This window comes from Pinus tabuliformis, chromosome Q, assembly GCF_031772625.1.
Source record: "Pinus tabuliformis cultivar Carrire ecotype Pingquan chromosome Q, CPIR1, whole genome shotgun sequence".
In the NCBI taxonomy this organism is placed as follows: domain Eukaryota; kingdom Viridiplantae; phylum Streptophyta; class Pinopsida; order Pinales; family Pinaceae; genus Pinus; species Pinus tabuliformis.
In genome coordinates, this window is record NC_142296.1 from 544,733,149 (window position 1) to 544,756,046 (window position 22,898).

At 35.9% G+C, this 22,898-nt stretch overlaps 1 protein-coding gene across 1 annotated transcript; it reads left to right on the forward strand.

The window, feature by feature from the left end:
• Positions 1-12,635: 12,635 nt before the first annotated feature.
• Positions 12,636-14,471, forward strand: LOC149220601 (pentatricopeptide repeat-containing protein At4g18520, chloroplastic-like). The gene has a single exon (XM_089384832.1). It carries the CDS (start codon positions 12,885-12,887, stop codon positions 14,118-14,120), a length of 1,236 nt encoding a protein of 411 aa, XP_089240958.1. The 5' UTR covers positions 12,636-12,884; the 3' UTR covers positions 14,121-14,471.
• Positions 14,472-22,898: the final 8,427 nt, after the last annotated feature.

Below are 22,898 nucleotides of genomic sequence, written 5' to 3' on the forward strand. Positions count from 1 at the left end.
AGAGAAATGGGCAAGCATTAGGAATAAAAAAGCTATTATTAGAGATAGAGTCCCAAACACGAGTGATGAATAGGGAATAGCATCACTCTAGATCCTCTTATAGAATTGTTGTGGTTTTTCATGGTGTAAAGGTCCTATGTTAAGTTGTATCCCGACTGATATTGATCTTATTCTTTCAGTTGAAACTTGGGAGCATGAAAAATCTAGGGTCCCTCACCTTGACTGATTCACTCTTTGGTCCACTTGGAATAATAAATCCTCCAAGAGAAGTTTTGGTGGTATAAATTGTTATATTAGGAACATTGTTTCCTCTCATATACGACTTCATAAAACCGACCCCTTCAATTAGTACATTTGGATCGAGATCTCTGATTCTACATCCACTAGGATATTTCTTGCAATCTTCTATTTCACCGCTATCAACTCTACGTCCTATAAGAAAAACAACCTGCATAAGAATTGTCCTTTCAATACCTTAGAAAATGACATCTACAACCTACGGAATGAAGGTAATATCCTTTTGCTTGGGGACTTTAATGCTCGACCTACTACTAACCAAGCTATTATGTTAAGTAAACATTATAACCCCGACCCCTTATGGCTTGATGAGGATGGTAACTTAGTTAATAGATTCAAGAGAAAATATGAAGACATAATCGATAACTTATTCAGCACTGAGCTCCTCTAACTTTGTAGTTCCCAAGACCTAATCATTTATAATGGTATTAACAAGTGGCCTCTCTCCGATCAGATGACATGTTTCCATGGGTTGGGTAGCATCATCATGGATTATGCGATTCCTGACACCCATTTCTTCAACCGCACTATAAAATTTGAACTACTTAATGGGTACAAGCCTGAATTTGACCATAGACCTTTGTCTTTATCCCTGAATCTTTTTATGCATACTACCCACATGCAAGAGATCAATGAAAGAAAAAGACACGTTCGCTTTGATAGAAGTAATTTCAACCTTTTCTTAAGGGATTTCGAAAGTGACTTAGGCTCCCTGACTTATAATAAAGACATTGATAAAATCTATTACCATTTTACTACTACCCTTTCCACTACCATTAGCAAGTTCTCTAATGAGACATCGTATAAGCAGAATAATAGAACTTCCAATCCTTGGTATGACACAGACTGTAAAATTGTTAAGAAAGAAATCAGAGACGCCTCTAATGAAATCATTAAGCTTTAGAATATAAGTATATACAAAGCTCACATCAAGAGGAAGAAGAGGTCATATATTAATAAGAGACAAGAGCATATTCTCCGCCTTTCTAAAGTTGTGCCTAGAAAGTTTTGCTAGAATGTGCTTTTTCGTAAAACTAACGATAATCATTCTATCCCCTTAGAAAATTGGGATAACTATGCTAAGAAGTTGTATGAATCTTCGGACACCATGGACACTATATTAAACACTCCTATTACAGAAAGATATATTTTCTTTGGAAGGTGTTGAGTCTGGGATTAATAAGCTCGCTATCGGAAAGCTAAAGATATTGAAGGATACCAAGCTGAGATCTTTAAAATGGTAAGATCTATCCTCATTCCTCATCTCCACAAGCTTCTCAATTTGGATGTAAATCATGTCTTCCCTAAGCTTTGGATGCAAAGCCTTATTATGCCTATCTTTAAAAATGGGGGCAAAAGCGTTCCTGTAACTACAGGACCATTATGATTAGCCACATCCTAGCCAAGCTTTATGGGCTCATTTTAGAAAAGAAGCTTAGCCCTTGGCTTGAGAACCAAGATAAAACAGATAAATGGAAAGTTGGTTTTAGGAGACAACACTCGACTATTGACCACCTTGTCACTCTCAGGATCATTGTAGAGGAATGTCACAATAGTAAAATTGATCTCTTCTGCTATTTTGTGGATTTTAGAAAAGCTTTCAACACTGTCCCTCGAGATAAGATCTGGGAGAGACTTGAAGAGATCATGGTTCCTCCTGAACTGAGGATTGTTGTGATCTGCCTCTATGAGACTATCATTTCCAAGCTTAAGTACAATGAAGGATGGTATCAAGATATTAAATGCAATATCAGGGTTAAGCAAGGGTGTCCCCTATCCCCTACCCTTTTTGGTATTTACATCGATAAGATAAAAGAGTGTTTGGAAACTGCGAGTTGCAAGGGCACCGAGTTCGCTGGCATAATCATTACTATTCTCCTTTATGCTAATGATATTATTCTTCTTGCAAAAATCCATGATGACCTAGACAAGCAGCTTAAGACTCTTCATGTCTATTGCTCCAAGATGGGTATGATAGTTAATACCGACAAGACTAAAGTCATGATCATTAAATCCAAAAATATCACTCATGGTAGTTTTGTCTATGATAACCATTGTCTAGAGCGAGTTTCTTCTTATAAATATTTGGGTGTTGACTTTCCTCATTAACTCAACTGGAATTATAACATCGATAAAAGAATTATTGGAGGTTGGAAAGCTTATTATGATCTTGAAAACAATTGTAAATCAATCGATCTTTACATTTGGAGTAAAAAAAGGTTCCTCTTTGAGACTCTTGTCACCCCTGTTGTCTTATATGGATGTGAAGTTTGGGGTTGTAGTATATCTAGAGAGTCATGGAGAAATATTGAGATGATCCAAAAGCAATTCATAACCTATAACCTCAAGATCAAGAGAAATACTCCCTATCCTATCCTCTTGATCGAAGCGGGTCTATCCCCCATTGAAAGTATGGCTATGTTTAGATATTTGATGTATAAGAAGAATCTTTACAACATGGAATCTAAGAGGCTCCCCAAAATTGCTTCTAACTTTAATCAAAACCCCCACCTACGCCTCAAGTGCGGGTGGCATAAGGATGCCCAGTCTTGGCTCAACCTTTGTGGGATTAAGGAGGAGATCATCATGGGAAGCAAGGATAGTATCAAAGATACTATTGCCTCCAATTTTAAAGACAATATGTGGGATGGTAACGAGCTGGATGTTAAAAGGAAGCTAAGATACTATAAGGAGGCGATCAACCCCACCCTTGATAACCAAAATTATCTCTCTATGTTGACCAACACTAAGAAGAAAATGAACATTGCCAGAATAAGAACTAATTGTCATGAGCTTCGAAGTGAGACCGGGCGGTGGTTTATTCCCAAGACTCCCCAAGACGATAGAATTTGTCAAATTTGTGATACTAAGAAGGTGAAGATGAAAAACACTTCCTTTTATGCAGCCCAACTCTTGCCCAAATCTGCTCTCAATTCCCTATCATCAATGACATCTCCAATCTTCTTGACTTATTAAGCTAGCTCAACTATAGTGATTTTGGAGCGCTTCTTTCCCTTCTCCTTGATCACAAAAACAAGATTATGAAGAATGACAACTATAATATTTTTTTCTTTTTCTTTTTCTTTTCTTGAGGTTCGATAGACCACATTGGTCTTTGTGGACGTTAATCATCATCATCATCATCATGTTATTTAATATGAACATTGAAATATATATTTTTTTTCTCTGTAAATACTAACTTCTATTAACTGAAAGGCAAAATATTTTTACATATGATCGAGGCGTAACAACACTCGTTAGAACAGAACAACCCCATTACAGACATGAGCTGGGGAAACCAGTTACAAAGTGCAGGAGACCAGAAAGCAGACAAAGAGAGAGACATGCTTTGCCGTGAAGGAGAACTGAGCCAACACAAAGATACAAAAGATTTTGTAACCCAGTATATAAAGAGTCATCAAATTCCACCTGGGAGCCAAAAAAACGATAGGACATTTGCATATAAACTTGACCATAAACCTGAAACTGAAGCCGATACAAAAAGGAACAGTCCCAAGTGGCGTTACTTCTTCTCTGCTGGTGCATTGTTCTTCTTCTTAGCCCGATCAGTGTCTCCAGTCTTCAGACCTTCACTTCCGCTTAAGTCACTGTCAGTGATAGCTATGGCATGCTCCGCCTCGCCCTGAGTTCGGTCCTCAGCTGCAAGTCCTGTGTCTTCGGTTGGAGGAGGATTTTTAAGAAAAGCCTCCTGCTCATTTATCTCTTTTTCCCAATTCTTCATGCCATCTTTGCCCGAGGAGTTCTCACTGCCTGGAGAGGGTACAGGGGCGATGCAGGCCAAGGGAGAGACAAGGTTTTCCTCTTCCGAGAGTATAAGGGTAATGTGGGCGGTGATCAGATTGCTCTGAAATTTGAAGTGCGTTGTTTGAAAAGCACTGTTCAGAATGGGTTTCCTGCCAGAGCCAACAAAAGGTCCAACATCATGGACAGGGGAGGGATTGAACGAATCTGGCGCTGTTTCCATGGCAAAACCAACTGGAGGTTGCAGACGGGTGTCACGACGTCCCTCAGAGCGTTTTCGCTTGCCTGAATGCACCATGATGATAGTATGAAGGTGGGATTCAAAAGGGTTATGAGTGGGATGACTACCAGGACGGGGTCGGGTAAGGCAGGAAGGTTGCTCGCCAGAGCTAGCGACCGATAGCACAGTATAACAGAGCGTATGGACCGCTATGAGAATAGCAAACAATAACAGAGAGCGCGAATCAAGAACAAGGGCGAGATTACCTTTGAGAAGGACGACTTTGAGCTCGCAGCAATGCACCAGATTTAAACCAGCACCCACAGCTCCCGCACACCCAGTTCTATCACCGCGCGACAGAGCCCAAAGCTTGATGAATAAGTCTTGGATCGGCATGATTATAACCGGAGGCATAATGCATCGATCAAAGTAGATCTTAATTGCAAAACCACCACCCGAGCTCACATTAATATCCATTCCTTGCTCGCATGAGGTAATGTCCCGGGAGGCCACGCTGCTCTGCAGCTGGCAGTACTGGGCATTAAACTCATGCATGGAGAACTATGGGATCCGTAATGACACCCGGATCCGGGAAGAACATTGAAATATTTTACTCATGTTTGATAGTAAAATATTTTTGTCACTCAACTTAGAATTAATTACACACCCTATTTTTTAAGCATCTCCATATTAAGTAGTTACATTTCTTCGTCACGCTAAAAATGTATTTTTTTTTTTTAACTGAGTTACTTTATATTTTTATATACAATTATATAAAATTAAGATGCAAAGTGAAGTATTTTAATTATCGCTTACATTAATTTTCGTTATTATTACTATTTTTAATTTGTCAATTTAAATTATTATTTTACTATTTTTAAATATAACGTTAAGTAACAACATCTCTTCCATACTGAGGGCAAAGAATTAAAAATAGAGTTGGATGAGCATTGTGTATTGTTCTTTTAAAATAGTGGGATATGGTTTACCCAAACAACTTCAATTTTTATTTTTATTTTGGGTTAAGCTAGTACAAAAAGATTTCTACTAATATATATATATATATATATATTATTAATTACATAAAGATAACATTGTCCATCTAAAACTAGCAATTGTACTAGATTTTGCAAAGGAAATGTCATAAGGCATAACTAACTATTATATTTCTCAACAAAAACATAATTATTATCTTTATCATTTTTTACTATAACATATTGCTATTTTATCTTGTCTACATACACATTTCTATTTTATCTTGTCTACATGTAGGAAAGCTCAGTTTTCCCATATATTCCTTCCTCCTTCCATTCATTTACAAGAAATTCAATCATTTCGTGTGACAGAGCACACTATGTCACACATCTATACTCCTTCAAACTCCTTTGAATTGCATGCTTCGAAAAGAAAATAAAATGATAATTTGAGTAGACTTACATGAAGAGCGAATAAGATCTTCTCTAGGATCTTATTCCAGTATGGGGTTTAATTACCCTATATGAATAAACCTCCAACCTATAAATATTTATAAAATATTAGAATGAATATTTATAAAATGAATTAATTTAAAAATTGGTCAGCTTGGTAGCCAAAAGTAATTTGTCAGTTTAAAACAGTAACAAAAATTAATTTGTCAGTTTAAAACAGTAACAAGAGCTCTGGCTTGGTATATTTGCATAAAAAAAAATACATATGAATGCACTAGTGATACATACATCTAGAATGTGAAGCCTTCAAAGACAACGCAACCAACTCTTGGGTTAATACCAAAAAACAATTTGTCCCATAGACTATCTTTAGCCTAGTGAAAATTAAAATAATTTAATTTTCTTTCATTCTTTCAATTTACCACCATTTTAACTTTTTGTACTTAGCACTACCATTTTTTTAATATTCTTGCTTACAACCACATTCCCAACAGGTAACTTGCATGTGTCTTGATTTTTGCAAGAAATTCAGGGTTGCCACCATTTTGACTTTTTGTGCTCCGTATTGCCATTTCTGTCAATATTTTTTGCTTGCAGCCACGTTCACCAATAGGTAACTCCTTCATGTCTTGATTTTTGCAAGAAATTCAGTGTCTTGGAGTAAGATTTAGCCTAGACAACTCAATTTTATGTGAGCCAAGAATCTAACTACACCTAACCAACCCTGCAATAAGTTTTGGATTTCACTAGAACTTAGGAGGCCTAATTTTAACTTATAATAATAGAAATTCAACGTTTGTTTCTGCAAAGCATGTATCGAAGTATGCCTTCTAATAATGGAGTAAGCAGGGTGGTTCGGTTTATTTGCAACTAAGTCCAAGCATTTTTTGATGGTTTACTAATAGTATGCATAGTCTTATAAGTTATTTATGCATCGTTTAGTTCTTATTAGATTATTGGTTTAAATTCGAAGAAAAAGGAGTTGAGAGTAAGAGTTTTTTCATGGTTTACTAACAATACGTATAGTCTTAGAAGTTGGTTGTGTAGGGTTTAGTTCTTATTAGATTATTGGTTTAAATTCGAGGAAAAAGGAGTTGAGAGTAAGAGTCATGTCTGGAATAAAAATTGTTCCATATTACAGAACTTTACACAATCTTAGTTAATAACATCTTCACATCGACAAATAGTTTTTCCCTCCTACATTAAAACACAAATGTAATTGAAAAAAAAAACATTTAAAACTTTCTACTGTGTATTACTTGGTAAAATTTTATAGTCAAAATAACTGTTACACATTAATCTTAGTGTTAAATATGGTAAAATTCTTAATTCTTAATTTCTCTCAAACATTTTTCTGATTTTCCAAAAATATTCAAAAAAAGCCTTCATTCTGTGAGGAGGTTTATATTTCCCATTTAAACGTTGTAGGCATGTCCAATATAAAAAAACCATGAATTAAAAAATCCATCCATTCCAATCTCTTAGTCGACTCTCCATGTTTCCAAAAATATTAAAAAAAACCCTCATTCTATGAGGAGGTTTATATTTCCCTTTAAGCATTGTAGGCATGTCCAATATAACAAAAACCGAGAATTAAAAAATCCATCCATTCCAATCTCTTAGTCGACTCTGCATGTGGGTGTGGGTTCGTTGGTTAGTAGGATTGGACCCCTTTTTAATTATTTTAATTATTTTTATTGTTATTAATTACATGCTATAAGGAGTTTTAAAAAATTTTAAAGTTTTTTTTTTTTTTTTTTTTTTTTAATTTTTATATTTTTTTAACATTGTAATGTAGTGTTTTGATGAATATTGTATAGGATTTATCTTTAACCAAACATTCGTGAAATGTGAAATTTTTTTTTGTAACCTTTACTCTTTTTTTAAGACATTGCAAGAGTTTATTCATTTTTGAATGACCTACTACCAGTCTGTGCAAAAAGCATTAAATTAACAATACAAATCTCGTTGATAAAGTGCTTCCGTGCAAAAACATTGCATAATTTCCATGCCTTGCAGCCGATCATATCAAAAAACATGGTCTTATTTTCAATAGAGATAGGCCCTCAATCCTCATGGTATACTACTGCCTTTTCAAAGCAGACAAACCCATCACCATATTCTAAGGATCTACTTCTACACTACAACCCAGAGAAACATGCACGATTTGTGAAATCGAGGAACCCATTGCCTTTACAATCTGTCCCCAATGATAAATTACAAATCTCGTAACCTTTACTCTTTTTCTAAGACATTGCAAGAGTTGATTGATTTTTGAATGACTTACTTCCAGTCTGTGCAAAAAGAATTAAATTAACAATACAAATCTCGTTGATAAAGTGCTTCCGTGCAAAAACATTGCATAATTTCCATGCCTTGCAGCCGATCATATCAAACAACATGGTCTTATTTTCACTAGAGATAGGCCCTCAATCCTCATGGTATACTACTGCCTTTTCAAAGCAGACAAACCCATCACCATATTCTAAGGATCTACTTCTACACTACAACCCAGAGAAACATGCATGATGTGTGAAATCTAGGAACCCATTTTCTTTACAATCTGTCCCCAATGATAAAGTAAAAATATTTCTGGCACTGTACATTCATTTTCCTTATTCCAATTTACAAAACCTGTTAATGTTGTCAAGCTATTCCAGGGATTAACATTTGTCAGATACAAATGTTAGACTAGGGAGTAGAATGTCATAGAAATTTTGTGAAATATAGATTATCGTTGTCAAGCTTCAAGATTTTGGGTGCCCCAGAATTTTTGATAGTGATAAATCTATTTCTACAATCTAAAAAATGATTTAAACACTCTTATGGTTATTATTTTTTTTAAATAATAACCAAATCCAAACAAACAAAAAACAACTTTCCTTCTTTTTAATCACATAAATTACTACTCTGTTTATTTATCATGATTTTCATTTATGCATAGATCTTTTTAGTGATTTTTGTTTTTTTTTATTTGAATTCTCAAATCTTATTAACATTAACAATAGGTGAGTCTTTTTGAATAATGGTCAACCTTAACCACCCTAGCATCGTCCACATGGGCTCATCAATCACCAACCATTTGTTAATTTTTTTTTTAAATAATAACCAAATTCAAACAAAAAAAAACAACTTCCCTTCTTTTTAATCACATAAATTACTACTCTCTTTATTTATCATGATTTTCATTTATGCATAGATCTTTGTTTATTTATCATGATTTCATTTATGCATAGATCTTTTTAGTGATATATATATATATATATATATATATATATATATATATATATATATATATATGAATTCTCAAACATTAACAATAGGTGAGTCTTTTTGAATAATGGTCAACCTTAACCACCCTAGCATCATCCACATGGGCTCATCAATCACCAACCATTTGTTAATTTTTTTTTTTTTTTTTTAAATAATAACCAAATTCAAACAAAAAAACAACTTTCCTTTTTTTAATCACATAAATTACTACTCTGTTTATTTATCATGATTTTCTTTTATGCATAGATCTTTGTTTATTTATCATGATTTCATTTATGCATAGATTTATTTATTTATTTTTATGATTTGAATTCTCAAATCTTATTAACATTAACAATAGGTGAGTCTTTTTGAATAATGGTCAACCTTAACCACCCTAGCATTGTCCACATGGGCTCATCAATCACCAACCATTTGGAATTTTCTTGTGAAAGAGGTGGATGTTATGCTCAATGTGATCGTTCAATAGATTTGAACATCCTCTTCATTGAACATTTTCAAAGGTTTGATACGTTGTAATGTACTAAACGAAGCTTGACCTACGATGTGATTTTGGTCCCGATGTTCAGAGGTGCAAAGAGGTGGTCAGAGTTTTACGTCGGAACCTGTTCTGACCTTGAGAACCATAGGGCAAGTGACAGAATGAAACAGTACTGGTGATACATCATTAAAGAGAGTTTTTCTAAATCCACAACTCATATGCTGAAGCATTCACTGATTTGTGGATTGATCTATTGCTATACATTGCGAAATTAATCACAGGTCTAAATTGGTGAGGATAAGTTGGACCTGCAATCACAGGTCTGAATTGGTGAGGATAAGTTGGACTTGCAATTACAGGTCTGACCAGTACAAAAAGTAACCTTGACTCCTCGCTCTGTCACCTGTGGCATAAAGACAACAAAGATAAATAAAGGAATGACTTCATTCTAATTCCCGACATAAGTTTAGTATTTCTTGATAAAAGCCCTTCTGTGATTTGACAGGAGTTCATATGACTGTATTTATTTAGTTTATAAAAACTATTAAGGAAAATAATCATTCACCACACATGGAAAACCTAAATAAAATAAAATAAAAATAGCAAATCATTCATTTAGCATTATATTCATAAAACATATAAGGAAAATTTATCAGATGATTCATCCAACTGGGAGTACACCAACAATACATGTATTAATTTTTGAAAATACAAAGCATTAACATTTTTGTATTAATTTTAACAAAGCAATGCTTGAAGCAAGAAACGATGTTTTGAGAAGAATTTAACTACCACCAATGCTAGGTACAAACATACTAACATACTGATTCGAGACAGTTAAAGTGAAATATCATCCTTTTGTTTGGTTGAAATGCCCAAGATTGGCCTTTTGTTTGGTTGGTTTGCATGTTGGAATAAGCATTTACATATTAATTTTTTTAAATCAAACCTTGAAGCAAGAAAGGAATTTTAAAGAAAGAAGAAATTAGGAAATAAAATAAAGAAAAATTACCATCAATGCCCTGATATTGATTGAAGAAGGTTAAAGCAAAAGATCCGCGTTTCGTTTCTCTGAAATAACAGTTAAAGTAAAACATTATTTTTTCGCCTAAATTGCTCTGCAACGTTTTTGTAGCAAACATTTTATCTCGCTTCCATTTTCTTAAGAAAGGAATTCTCCAAAATATAAAACTTGCCATCAGAATTGGTTGCGTTACTGTTGGTCATTGTAGCTCCATCAAAACTGCATGGCGTCTTTCACTAATTCAAAACTGCTCGACGTCTTTCACCATGAGTTTTTGCTATTGACTGCAATTTGGATTTCAAGAAACCAAAAGAACTGCGGTCCAAGTACTGTGATAGAGAGCTCATAGTGTTTCCCAACCTTCAATTGATGACGTGAAGCCGAAACTAGAAGCGAAGCCAAAGCTGTTATGGAGGATCAAATTTGCGTTGGTCAGGCGGTTAGGGAGTTGCAACTACCTCAGCATAATCGAACGACTCAACATGGCTCAATCATCTAACATATCATCTAATGGTGCCAAGTAATGACACATAGGCAGAGAGCAAAATTTATTTTAGAGGGAACGCCTTACGATGTAAAAATTGACACAGATTCAAAGAAGTGTCTATCATGGACTTGGAGATGGTCTTTGGAATGAATCTTCTTGAATAAACTCATTATCAGTTTGTTTTTGACTTTTAATTAATTTGAAATTTTTTAGAAACTATTTCAACGTTTATTAAAGTTTTGATAAAATTAAATATTAAACTTAACTATTTAGAAATTGAAAATTATTATTATTATTATTATTATTTTAAATTTGAATTTTTAATTGTTTATTAAAGTTTTGGTAAAATTGAATATTAAACTTAATTTTTTAGAAATTGAAAATTATTTTTTGAATTTTTAAAAATTGAATTTCTAATTTTTAATTGGTGGATGAAGAATTTTATGTGGTTTAAAATCAAATTTGAAAATTTGAAAATCTAATTGCCAACTGTCCTCATAAATTAATTATCGAAATATTTTTTTCCAAATTTATCCATATTACAATAATTTGTTGTCTCACTGATTTTCTTCATATTTTTCTTTTGCTAATTTTTATTATTGAATGGAATTGTTCAATCATTTTCAATAAACTTTACCTTTTTTTTTTTTGTATTTAGCCTTCTTCGAAATGCCTCTGCCAAACATTTCTCTTATGTGATTTCAACGAAAGACTTTGCTTAAAACCTTACCTATATTATATATTTTCACAATTCAATTAAATCATGGTACTACAATAAATAAAATTTTCGCTTTTGTCTTCACAATTTCAATCATAACCTTTTTTTTTGTAAGCTGCGGTGTTGCTCTTCTTTTTCTATTACTTTAAATCAAAAACAAAACAATATATATATGGTTGACTTCAACTCGCCCTCTTGGGGAAACCGAGTTTTTCAGCCACCTAAAGTTCTTAATAGCCTACCAAAAATAGAAGTTCCAGATTCTGGTTATCCATCCTAAATAAACTAAACAGTCTTGCAGATTTCTAATTCTAATTTTAATCATAACTTAAAAACATAAATGAAAAAACATTTTTTAGGAATATTTTGCACTCACACTTAAGCCTTTGTGTAGCTAATTTTTTTTATTTTAATATACTAGACATTTTAATTTTTATATTAGATATTTTATTACATATGAATTCTTTTCTACCCAATTGATACACACATGATATTTTTTTGACAAAGAAATTTTCTATAAATTATTTATTTGCTCTTTAATTAAAAAGAGTATAAATTTAAAATTAAATAAATAATTTGTTATAATAATTCATATACGTATATATAATGTAAATTTTCTTCTTTATTTGATTGCAGGAAGAATAAAATATGCACAAGTGCATTTTAATAAATTTTTGACTTTGTAACAAACAATGATGTGAACTAATATTTCATCTAAAATTATCTTTAGATATATTTTTATTTTACGGCCTAATATTTCATTTAAAATTATCTATACACTCATTTTTATTTTACTCGAAAATTATCTTGTTCATTAATTACTTTATTACTCCCTTTTAAAGTATTTAAACGTGTAAATTTGTTTAAACATTCAATAATAGATGGATTACTTTTTGCTGTAACATTTGTTAAACTATGCTGGGAACACAAATTTCTTAATAATACACCTTTTATCGTCTACCATTTTTATATAATATAAGGCTCGCATCGAGTGCAGGATGTCTCTTCTCGACTCCTCTGCGCCATTAACCCCTCCAAGCAAACGCAGCGCTTTGAAGAATGCTAAGGCTCAAAAGTGGTTCTGTTATTCATGAAAGGTTTGAGTACAGCCATAGCTAGCCTCGTAGATCTCCACCACGTCTACATAATGGTAAGTTCCTGAAACACTCTTGTTCTCTAAAAGATTCAGAACTCCATGGCGACGCCGACGGCATTGCCCTTTGGTCGCCCGGGAGATAACGCTAACGTTCAGCGTATCGGTACTATATCTCAGAATAAGAACATGAAGTTTGTGCAATCCGTAGAAAGCGGGCAACCATTCCCCGGTGCCATCGCTACCAATCCTCGTAAGCAGAAATCATTGAACAAATCTTTAATAGACAAGAAGAGCCAAATCCAGTTTGAGAAAGCCATAAAAGTCTCACCTCTGATGGACATTTTAAACATTAGGACTCACAGAAAAACCTATGCCCGTCTCTTACACCGCTGTGCCCTCATGAATGACATTAGAGAAGGTACCATAGTGCATGTCCATATCACCAAAATGGGGTTCCATACCGATCCATTTCTGGCAAACAATCTCATAACCATGTATGTTAAGTGCGGGAATTTGATGGATGCACGCTTAGTGTTTGACAAAATGCCCACAAGAAACAAGGTTTCATGGTCTGCTATAATTTCAGGGTATGCAGAGAATGGGTTTGCAGACGAGGCTTTGGCACTTTTTTACAGAATGCGAGTTGCAGGGATGAAACCAAATCACTATACGTTTGTTAGTATTCTTCAAGCTTGCACTTCTCTTGGAGCTTTGAAGTTGGGAAGGCAGGTCCATGCTTGGGCTGTTAAAAAGGAATTTGCAGGTAATGTGTATTTGGGTGGTGCCCTCCTACATCTATATGCCAACTGCAGAAGTTTAGAGGATGCTAGAAAAGTGTTTGACAGAATGTCAGAAAGAAATGTTGTTTCGTGGACTGCTATCATAGCAGGGTATGCTGCGCAAGTTTGTGCTCACGAGTCGCTAGATCTTTTTAATCAAATGAGATTGGCAGGTGTGAAACCCAATTATTTTACGTTTCCTAGTGTTCTGAGAGCATGCACCTACCTGAGAGGTATAAAACAGGGAGAAGAAGTTCATGCTTACGCCATTAAACTTGGAGTGGAGTCAGATACTTTTGTTGGAAGCGCCCTTGTTGATATGTATGTCAAGTGTGGAAGTTTGACTGATGCCCACCGAGTATTCAATAAAATTACTGAAAGAGATTGGGTTTTGTGGAATGCCATGATTTCGGGAAGTTTGCAATGGGGATGGTGTAAGCAAGCGTTGATGCTGTTAAATCAGATGCAATTGGCAGGTTTGGAACCCAATGACTCCCTCGTTACCGATGTACGCAATTTGTGTGGAAGCAAGCAGTTTAGCCAGGAGTGCGAATGAATCTAGATGAGCATAGTTAGTTGTACACAACATTCCAGGGACCAGATGTCCTAGAGCCGAAGGTTGATTTTGAGGATCTTACCCGCAGTGACAGTCTCTTACCATTTTTTCAGCCAGTTTATCTGTTCCTATATAATTAAGGAGAGGCATTTCTCAAGATCCATCTACACATAAGCCACCTAGCAATTGTGTGGTAAAGAATTTAATGGAAACAGTACAATATAAAACTTTAATCACCCATGGAGTGTGGAAGGCTGTTCTCAAATATTTGAGCCACTTGCAAGTTGGGTATGATGTACAGTTTGATCTATATTTTGAAGAATATATTCATGATCTATATTTTGAAGAGTATATTCACCTAATGGCTTGGTCCACATATGGTTGCAAATGTGTGAGGGATTCCCTCAGTTCAACCTTTCACATCCATAATCGATAGCAGATTTCTTTGTAAACAATGCTATATTACAAAATCTGTTTCACTTTTATGGTGTTTTACTATTGCTTGTTCTCGAAAGTTCTGAATTTCGGATTTGCTCTACCTCTAAGTGGAAAATTATCGAAAGTTCCGAGTTTCGGATTTGCTCTACATTTAAGTGGAAAATTATTTGCATATCCTTATGGTGCTTCTGGCAGACGTATAAGCCTTGGCTTACTAATGCCTCGTTGGAAGCAGGTCCATACCTACAAAATACGGAGGGAATCCAGCGTTTGTGCTCTCACATTACGATGCAATTGGATGCCTGTACTAAATTGTGAGAACATATGGATGAGGGGAACCTTGTTGGATATGATCTGAACAAGAAGTGCATGGAAGCTTCCCTAATTCTTGAATAAATGCAACTAATAATTGTGATGTCAAGTTGATTTTAATTGCCATCAGAAGCTAATAATTCTGGGAACATGGAAGGAAGCCATAACGATATTGTGAGTGCTAAAAATGTCCTGGGAAGAAGTTTGCCCAAGTTAGATGCTATTTTCAGAACTGTTCTACTTGACATGTATAGGAAATATCAAAGTACTCGTTTTGGCTGTCAGCATGCCGAGATGTCTGGCTGGATATCATGATATCATGAACACTTTTTCTTTTTTCAAATATCGTGATATTATAAACACTTTTTCTCTTTTCAATATTAATGAGAGAGTCTATAGTTTCCGCCTTATAACCTATGTGATTCTTTGCAATGGCTGGATATCATGATATCATAAACACTTTTTCTCTTTTCAATATTAATGAGAGAGTCTATAGTTTCCGCCTTATAACCTATGTGATTCTTTGACTTGCATTATTACCTATGAGATGCTTACATTTCACCGGAGCAAAAGCCAGAAGTCTCACCTATTTCCGCCTTATAACCTATGTGATTCTTTGACTTGCATTATTACCTATGAGATGCTTACATTTCACCGGAGCAAAAGCCAGAAGTCTTACCTACGTAGGCCACTGTCAGGAGGAATATTATGGCATTGCAAGGCTGCCAAATCACTATGACAATATGTTTGAATCTCGCTATAAAAAATGGATAGGATTGGTCCCTGCTACAATTTTTTGAACTGACGGGCAACGGAGTTAACACAGATGGCATGAGCAAACTAAATGCTACAAGTACTACTTTGAGAAAGCTGGTTGATTGAATGTGAGGAAGGGCGCCAAATTCCAGTTTCTTCTGACACAACATACTCGTTGTCTTTTGTTGGGTTTGAGATCTATGCCAACAAGTATTTGACAATCAAAATAGTGTGGCGCTTCTTTGTTGGTCAAATGATTTTGTGTTTTTGAGATTTCACACACTGTGCAAGGTACTTGTGCATGATTTTGATACTATAACATATTATGCAATATTACCTCCAGGGCAAAAATACCTTGTTAGAACAAGCTACAATAGAGGGCTGAGCAAGTCACACCAAAATGTGGAAAAGGCTTTTGCCATAGGTCACCCAAGTTTATGAAGAGACAGTAAATTTAGCACCAAAACTTCGGTTGCAGAGTTACGGTCTTCATCGAATGCTGCATGAAATTGTCCCTGGATTCTTTCCTGTGCAAACTAGAGGCTTCTTGGAGAGCCGGAATGGTAGAATGGAGCAGGTAACTTCTGTTCTTGGATTTGTATTACGGTTCTGCTTTTTGTTTAACACTACTGTGGTACAACTCTCTATATCAAGGTTTAGCTCTATGGTTCTAATTTTGTAATATTGCGAATACACACACAATACTCTGATACATAGTATAATTTATGAGAGAGGACACGTAGTTTACTCTGCAACTTCGCTGAATGCCTTTTGCAAAACAATGGCAATGCCCTTCCCTCGCCCAGATGATGAACCCAACCTGCAGATTTTTATTGCTCACCCTCACAATAAGAACATGGACAAGAAGTAGTTTATACAACCTATACAAAGCAGACAACCATACTTGTACAACCTATACAAAGCAGGCAATTCACCGGTGTCATCGCCATCAGTCTTCCGCATTAGCAGAATTTTTTCGGGAAGGGCTGATAACAGTTGGAGGACATGGACATCGACACTTAACCTTTTGGATGATTAAGCAATGTATGGCCTTATCTTGCAGGGCTGTGTGCACACAAATGCCATTAGGGAGGGCACTGGAGTGCATGGACACATAATGAAAACGGGACCCCGAGCTAATCTCTTTCTAGCGAACAATTTCGTTCTCACGCATGTTAACTGCGGATGTGCGGATATTTGATTGATGCATGCCTAGTGTTGGGGATAAAATGCTTCAAAGAGACAAGTTGCCACTGTTCGCTTGATTTCATAGTACGGTTGGGAAAGGGTTTGTGGAGCACACTCTTTCCCATAACGAGGACTGTCACGGGATGGATATTTGGCCGAGTCTCTTATGTATCTATATTGGTTTTTTTTTTCACCAGAAAATATGTGCAGCTTGCTATTCATAAAGAGAATCAGAAGCAATATACAAATACACGATATTTCTAGAAGTCATGCTTCTCAAAACACTGAAAAGCTCTAGATCAGCTACATAAACATGCAGCTCTACAAAACCTTTATCAAAATATGATTAACTGATCAAACAAAAGTTTATGTAGCTCTACAAAACCTGTATCAAAATATGATTAACTGATCATACAAAACTCCCCATAAGTTTCGTCCAAATACACTATTAAAATATAATAGATTCTTCAGTGACATAACAGTTCTTCACTAGCTATAAAACTAAATACAGCTTACCAAAAAAGTACTATTCAAAAACAGTTACTAAAAACTCATTGAGTGACTCATACTAATCTCTAGAAAAACAAAGACAAAAAAGGTTATGACATATGGTAAAAAGGTGTTCTGCCCCTTTTAATCAGAGTGGAATCCTGTTATTCTTCATAAAAAAAAATATAAACAACATCTGAAATGAGAGTTATTTTAGGTGGTGCATCAACGTTAGTGTTCCATGCCCTGTAAAATGCAAGATATTGAAAATTTTCCTTAATGGCCAAAATCCTATCCTTCCAGAAAACGAGATTTATCAACTGTAAGGAAGAAATGCTCCTCAGCTAATCCACTATACACTTAGAATCCCCACAAACTTGTAAACGAAGTATCTTCTTGTAAACAACACAAATAACCAAGAGCTAACATTTGTGCTTGTGCCCTGTCCCATATTCAGCCAAATTTGATAAAACATATTAAGAAAACCATTTGATATTAGTTTATTATTTTGTTAAATTTTTAGCGAGAGTTACTCATGTGCAACAAAGGAAAAGGAACTGCAATGAATAGATTCATTATATATATCTAGAAGAATGTTTACGCCGATAGGCATTTCATTGTGAATCTAATCCCAACGAGATTTGTATCCCCTTTTGCCCCTATTTTGACATCTGTCTATTCCATCTGCTGATTTGAAATGCACAGTGTTGACTGCCGATTTTGCAGGGTCTCTATCACTGCATATCTTGTCAAGTAGGCACCTCCACTCCCTTCAGCAACAAAGGTAAGCACGATCACGATCACTACCGATTTTGCAAGGCCTCCACCACCGTCGAGAACAAGACTTCAAAATTTGCAGGGCCTCTATCACTGCGTATCTTGTCAAATAGGGTCCTCCACTACATTCAATAACAAAGGTTATGCAACCAACTCATAAAATAAAATAAAAGATAGATCAACGACTTATAAATTATCCTCTTTGAGGGGGAAACCTCCTTTACATTACATAAATAAACAATTTTTGGATAATACAAATGAGAAAACTTCCTTGGTATATATAGGAGTCTAAGGGGTCACAATATAATCAGACCTTACATAACAATAATAATGTAATGACACATCAATAACAATAGTGAGTTTCTATGGAGCATAACAATAACAATATGGGGGATACATGGGTACAATAATAACAATAGGGGGCTACACTAAAAATAAAAATAAAGGGGATACACTAGTATTATAGGGACTTAACATGCCCTTCTCCTTCAAAAAAGTGTTGTCCTCAACGCCTGAGTAGTTTCAGATGCTTCTGTATAAAATTCTCATCCTCCCATGTGGAATCTTCAGTGGGTAAGTTTTTCCACTTAATGAGATACTCTGAAATTAATTGATTCCGTAGTTGTCGGGTTCTTGTTTCCGTGCCTGCTTTAGGCTCAAATATGATTTTTCCTTTTTCATCAAGCTCTGGTAACACTGTTTGCACTGAGAGCTTGTCATTGATAATCTTCTTTAAACATGAAACATGGAAAACTGGGTGTACTCGAGAGGATGCAAGCAACTACAATTTGTATGCCATAGTGCCAATATTTTGCAACACCATGTAAGGACCATAGCACTTGAGTGATAATTTATTATCCTTCTTAGCTTGCTTGAGGGACATTTGTTTGTATGTTTGTAGCCGTAAAAATACCCAGTCACCTACATCAAAACTTTTTTCACTGCGATGTTGATCTGCTTGTTGTTTCATTCAATTATGCAATAGAGTGAGGTTATCCTTTAAGAGTTCGAGAACTACTTGTTGATGCTCGATGTGATCTTCCACTACTTAAACCTTAGAATCTTCTCTTAGATGTGATGGATGGTGGATGATATCCATAAAGTGCCATAAATGGGGTCAATTTTGCTGCAGTATGGAAGGAAGTGTTATACCACCATTCAACTTGATGTAACCACTTGACTCATTGTGTTTGTTTATCAGATACAAATCAACGAAGATATCTGTCCAAACATTTGTTCACTATTTCAGTTTGCTCACCAGCTTGAGGATAATAAGATGAATTATGAGTTAATTGAGTACTTAGACAATAAAATAATTCCATTTTAAAATTTCTAGTGAAATGGAATCTCTGTCACTTACAATAATCTTTGTGTTTCCATGTAGCTTTTGAATTGTTTCCATAAATGTAGTAGCAACTACATTGGCTTTAAAAGGACGATATAATGCACAAAAGTGTGCACACTTGGTAAGTCTATCAACTACCACCATGATGACACTCTTTCCTTCAAACTTCAGTAATCTTGTGATAAAATCCATTGAGACCTCCTCCCAGCGCTGACTTGGAATGGCTAAAGGTTGTAATAGACCAGGGGTCTTAATTGTCTCAACTTTATTTTGTTGGCAAACCAAACATTCTGCCACAGACTTCTGAATATCAAATTTAAGGCCATCCCAAAAAAATTCCTTGTTGACCTTGTGGTAATTTTTTAAAAATCCTTAGTGCCTTCTTAAGAGGGAGATGTGCAATTCCAAAAGTATCTTTTTTGAGTTGGGAATTGTTAAAATTGGCAACTAAGACCAAACTCCACATGTACAAATGAAGTTATGAATTTATTTTGATTATGGTCAAATTGTCAAGGTCGGCCAACAAACTTATGTAGGCTTAGAAGCCCAATAGTCACGTCTATTCATCCTCAACATTGCATATAAATAGAAGGTGACTTAGCTTCATTTGGACACACTCATATTCACACTTCTCTCTCTCTCATTGATTGGGTACGAATTTCTGGGTTTCTCTCTCTCCACATGTTCGAATTTCAGGGGGCTGAAATTTCAAGAGACCGATTTTCTGGACACTTTAACCAAGTGTTGACCAACATGCATTGATCTCTTTTGACTCATTTTTGTGAGGGCTATTTCTATTTGGGCAGGCCGCATTTTTGGACATAGAAGTTGAGGCTAAACGTTGAATTTTGACCAGTGTTCACTGCAACTAGGGCTGACTACAGGTGGGCTGTTTGACCAGATTTTGACTAGGTTGTTTTTGGGTTGTTTTGAGGGCTGATTCATCTTGTTGTTTGGATGCCGAAGTTGACTGAAGTAGACCAATTTTTTGAGGGTCAAATCTTCCTTGTTGACCATTGTTGACTTTTCTGGTTAGGTCTCTTTTGCTGCTGTTATAAATTATCAGATTTGTAAATTGTACTCTCTCTCTACTGAACTATTGAAGACTAAAAGAAGATTTGATCAAGGGTTTCCCCGCATTGGGGTTTGTCCATGGCTGGTGCCACATCTTGTATCCTCTTGTCTTGGCTTGTCTTCTACTGTTTATGTTTATGTTCTATCTGCATTTCACTATCTTGTTGATGTGATTGCTAATTTGAATATTGATACTGAACTAATAAAGAAATTGAAGTAAAATTGCCCTAAAGCATATAACATACCATTGTTGCCTAAAATTAACATGGTATCAGAGCTGAGGTGAAGACAAAGCCCAAGCAAGAGTGAAAGAGCAATCACCAAAGACAATTGGACAAGGACAAAAGGTTCAACGGGATCCTCATCTTACTTCCCGGCTGAAGACAAGCTCCATGATAAATTTTACTATCATGGATGGAAAATGTCTTTTGATTTGACCTTGGAAGAAAAAGAAGTGATGGACTATGTGCAGGGTAAAATCCCTGAACCTTCTTCAAATGCACTGGCTGTTGCGAAGACCAAGTACAATAGGGCTAAAGTCGAAGCAAAGAAGATTATTAGGGATTCCATTGGCAAGCATCTGGTGGCCTACATCTCCGAATTGAAGACCTCCAAGGAGATCTACGACAAGTTGGTTGACATGTTCAAGGTTAGTAAAGCTAATCAAATTCTATTTCTCAAGAATAAGTTGAAGGATATTAAGAAGGGCAAGGATGAGGATCTTCAATCCTATTTCTTGAGGATTACTGAGATCAAGAATGATCTACTCTTGGTTGGAGAAGTCATTCCTGACATGGAACTTACTCTCACCACCCTTGGAGGATTCCCATCTGAGTGGTATGTATTTAGAACCATAGTCCTCAACGATGACCGAATTCCAGGGTTTGAAGAATTGATGTTGAGATGCATTCAAGAAGAAACAAGAATGCTGGAGCAAGAATGCCTTCTAATAGAATCAACCCCACTACATTCTCCGCTCATGCCAAAAGGAGAAATAATGCAGGGTGTAAAGGTCATTTCCATGGACAACCTGGATCTGAGGGAGGAAGGAAGGGCAGGTGCTTTGTTTGCAATAAGTTTGGCCACTATGTAAGGGAATGTCCAAATAGAAGGGACACATCGCATGATGATGATCACAATCATTCCAGGGGAAACTTCAACAACAACGATCAAAGGAATGGCAGGTCCAATGGAAAAGGAAAAAGGAATGCAGGACATCAAGGAAATGGCGACCCTCCAAGAAATCAAGGAACTCCAGGTATGAAGAATCAAATGTTATTAACAATAACCAAAAAGAGTACTATCTTGTATCAGCCCTCTTGTTATAGACAATTTTGTGCCTTACAGCAACAAGCATGAATTGTCAATAATCCAAGGGATCCAAAGTTCCCTAAACATGATGTTCCTACCCCTAGAGGAACAAGGTCAGCAAACCAACAGCTCTCAGATCAGTTCTCCACCTGAAAACACTCAAAAACAAGCAATCCTGAAATCAAAGCAGGTGCTCCACTAGGCTTCTGCGCTGAAACACAACTGCTCCATGGTGTACCTGCGTTGCAAAGCAAGTGGGACAAAGGCCACCTGCGCTGAGCGAGAAGGGACAAGTGGCACAGTGAGTCATTGCTTTGGAATCTTCCAAAAATGACACTTGGATCAGGTATTTCGCCTTGTGATGAGTCAGAGGCTCTGTTTCTCCAAGTGGAAGCAAAGTTCTCCAAGTGGACTCAAGAACTGAAGATCAACTAAAGATTAACTGAAGAGAGAGAGGACACAAGGCAGCTACACATCAGTTGCAAGCTGACTCATCCTTTCTCAATTCATCTATATATTGAGCTCTCTCCTATGAGCTCAAGAGGCTGGAATTTGGTGCAAAGTAATGATATGCTGTTGGTTTCATTCTTGAGTTATTGGGTGATTGTTTGAGAGAGGTGAAGAAGAGCAATTCTTTCTGCTGGGAGGTGTTGCTGGGTTGGAGCCTGCAATGGTTGTAATCCTCTCAGAACCTTTATTTCTTCATTAATAAAAGCTATTGAGGTTCTTCTATGTGCTCTTGTTTCAGTTATATATTGTGATGATTGCATGTTTGGTTTACACTAATCCATGAACCAGTTATGATCGCATGCCTCTTGTAGTTTCCTTCTTTGTCATTGTGCAGGATCTCATTGTAGCTGGGCGAGCAGAAGGACAAAGAGCTAGGAACAAGCGGCCAAAGAGGAGAGTTTGGATTCGACATTAAGCGCAAGGCAACGGTTAGTGCTTTCTCCATCCTCTTTTGCTTTCATAAAGAAGTAAACCTTCAGTAGTTTGTTTTACAGTTGTTGCTAAGGAACTGTCACCCTTAGAGTGGGTTAGGGTCATCCGAGTCGGATACTTTTCCCTACAACAAACTGGCGACTCCA

What these genes read in the sequence shown, in the direction of transcription:
- LOC149220601 (XM_089384832.1), top strand. Translation starts at nt 12,885, where the DNA reads ATGGCGACGCCGACGGCATTGCCCTTTGGTCGCCCGGGAGATAACGCT.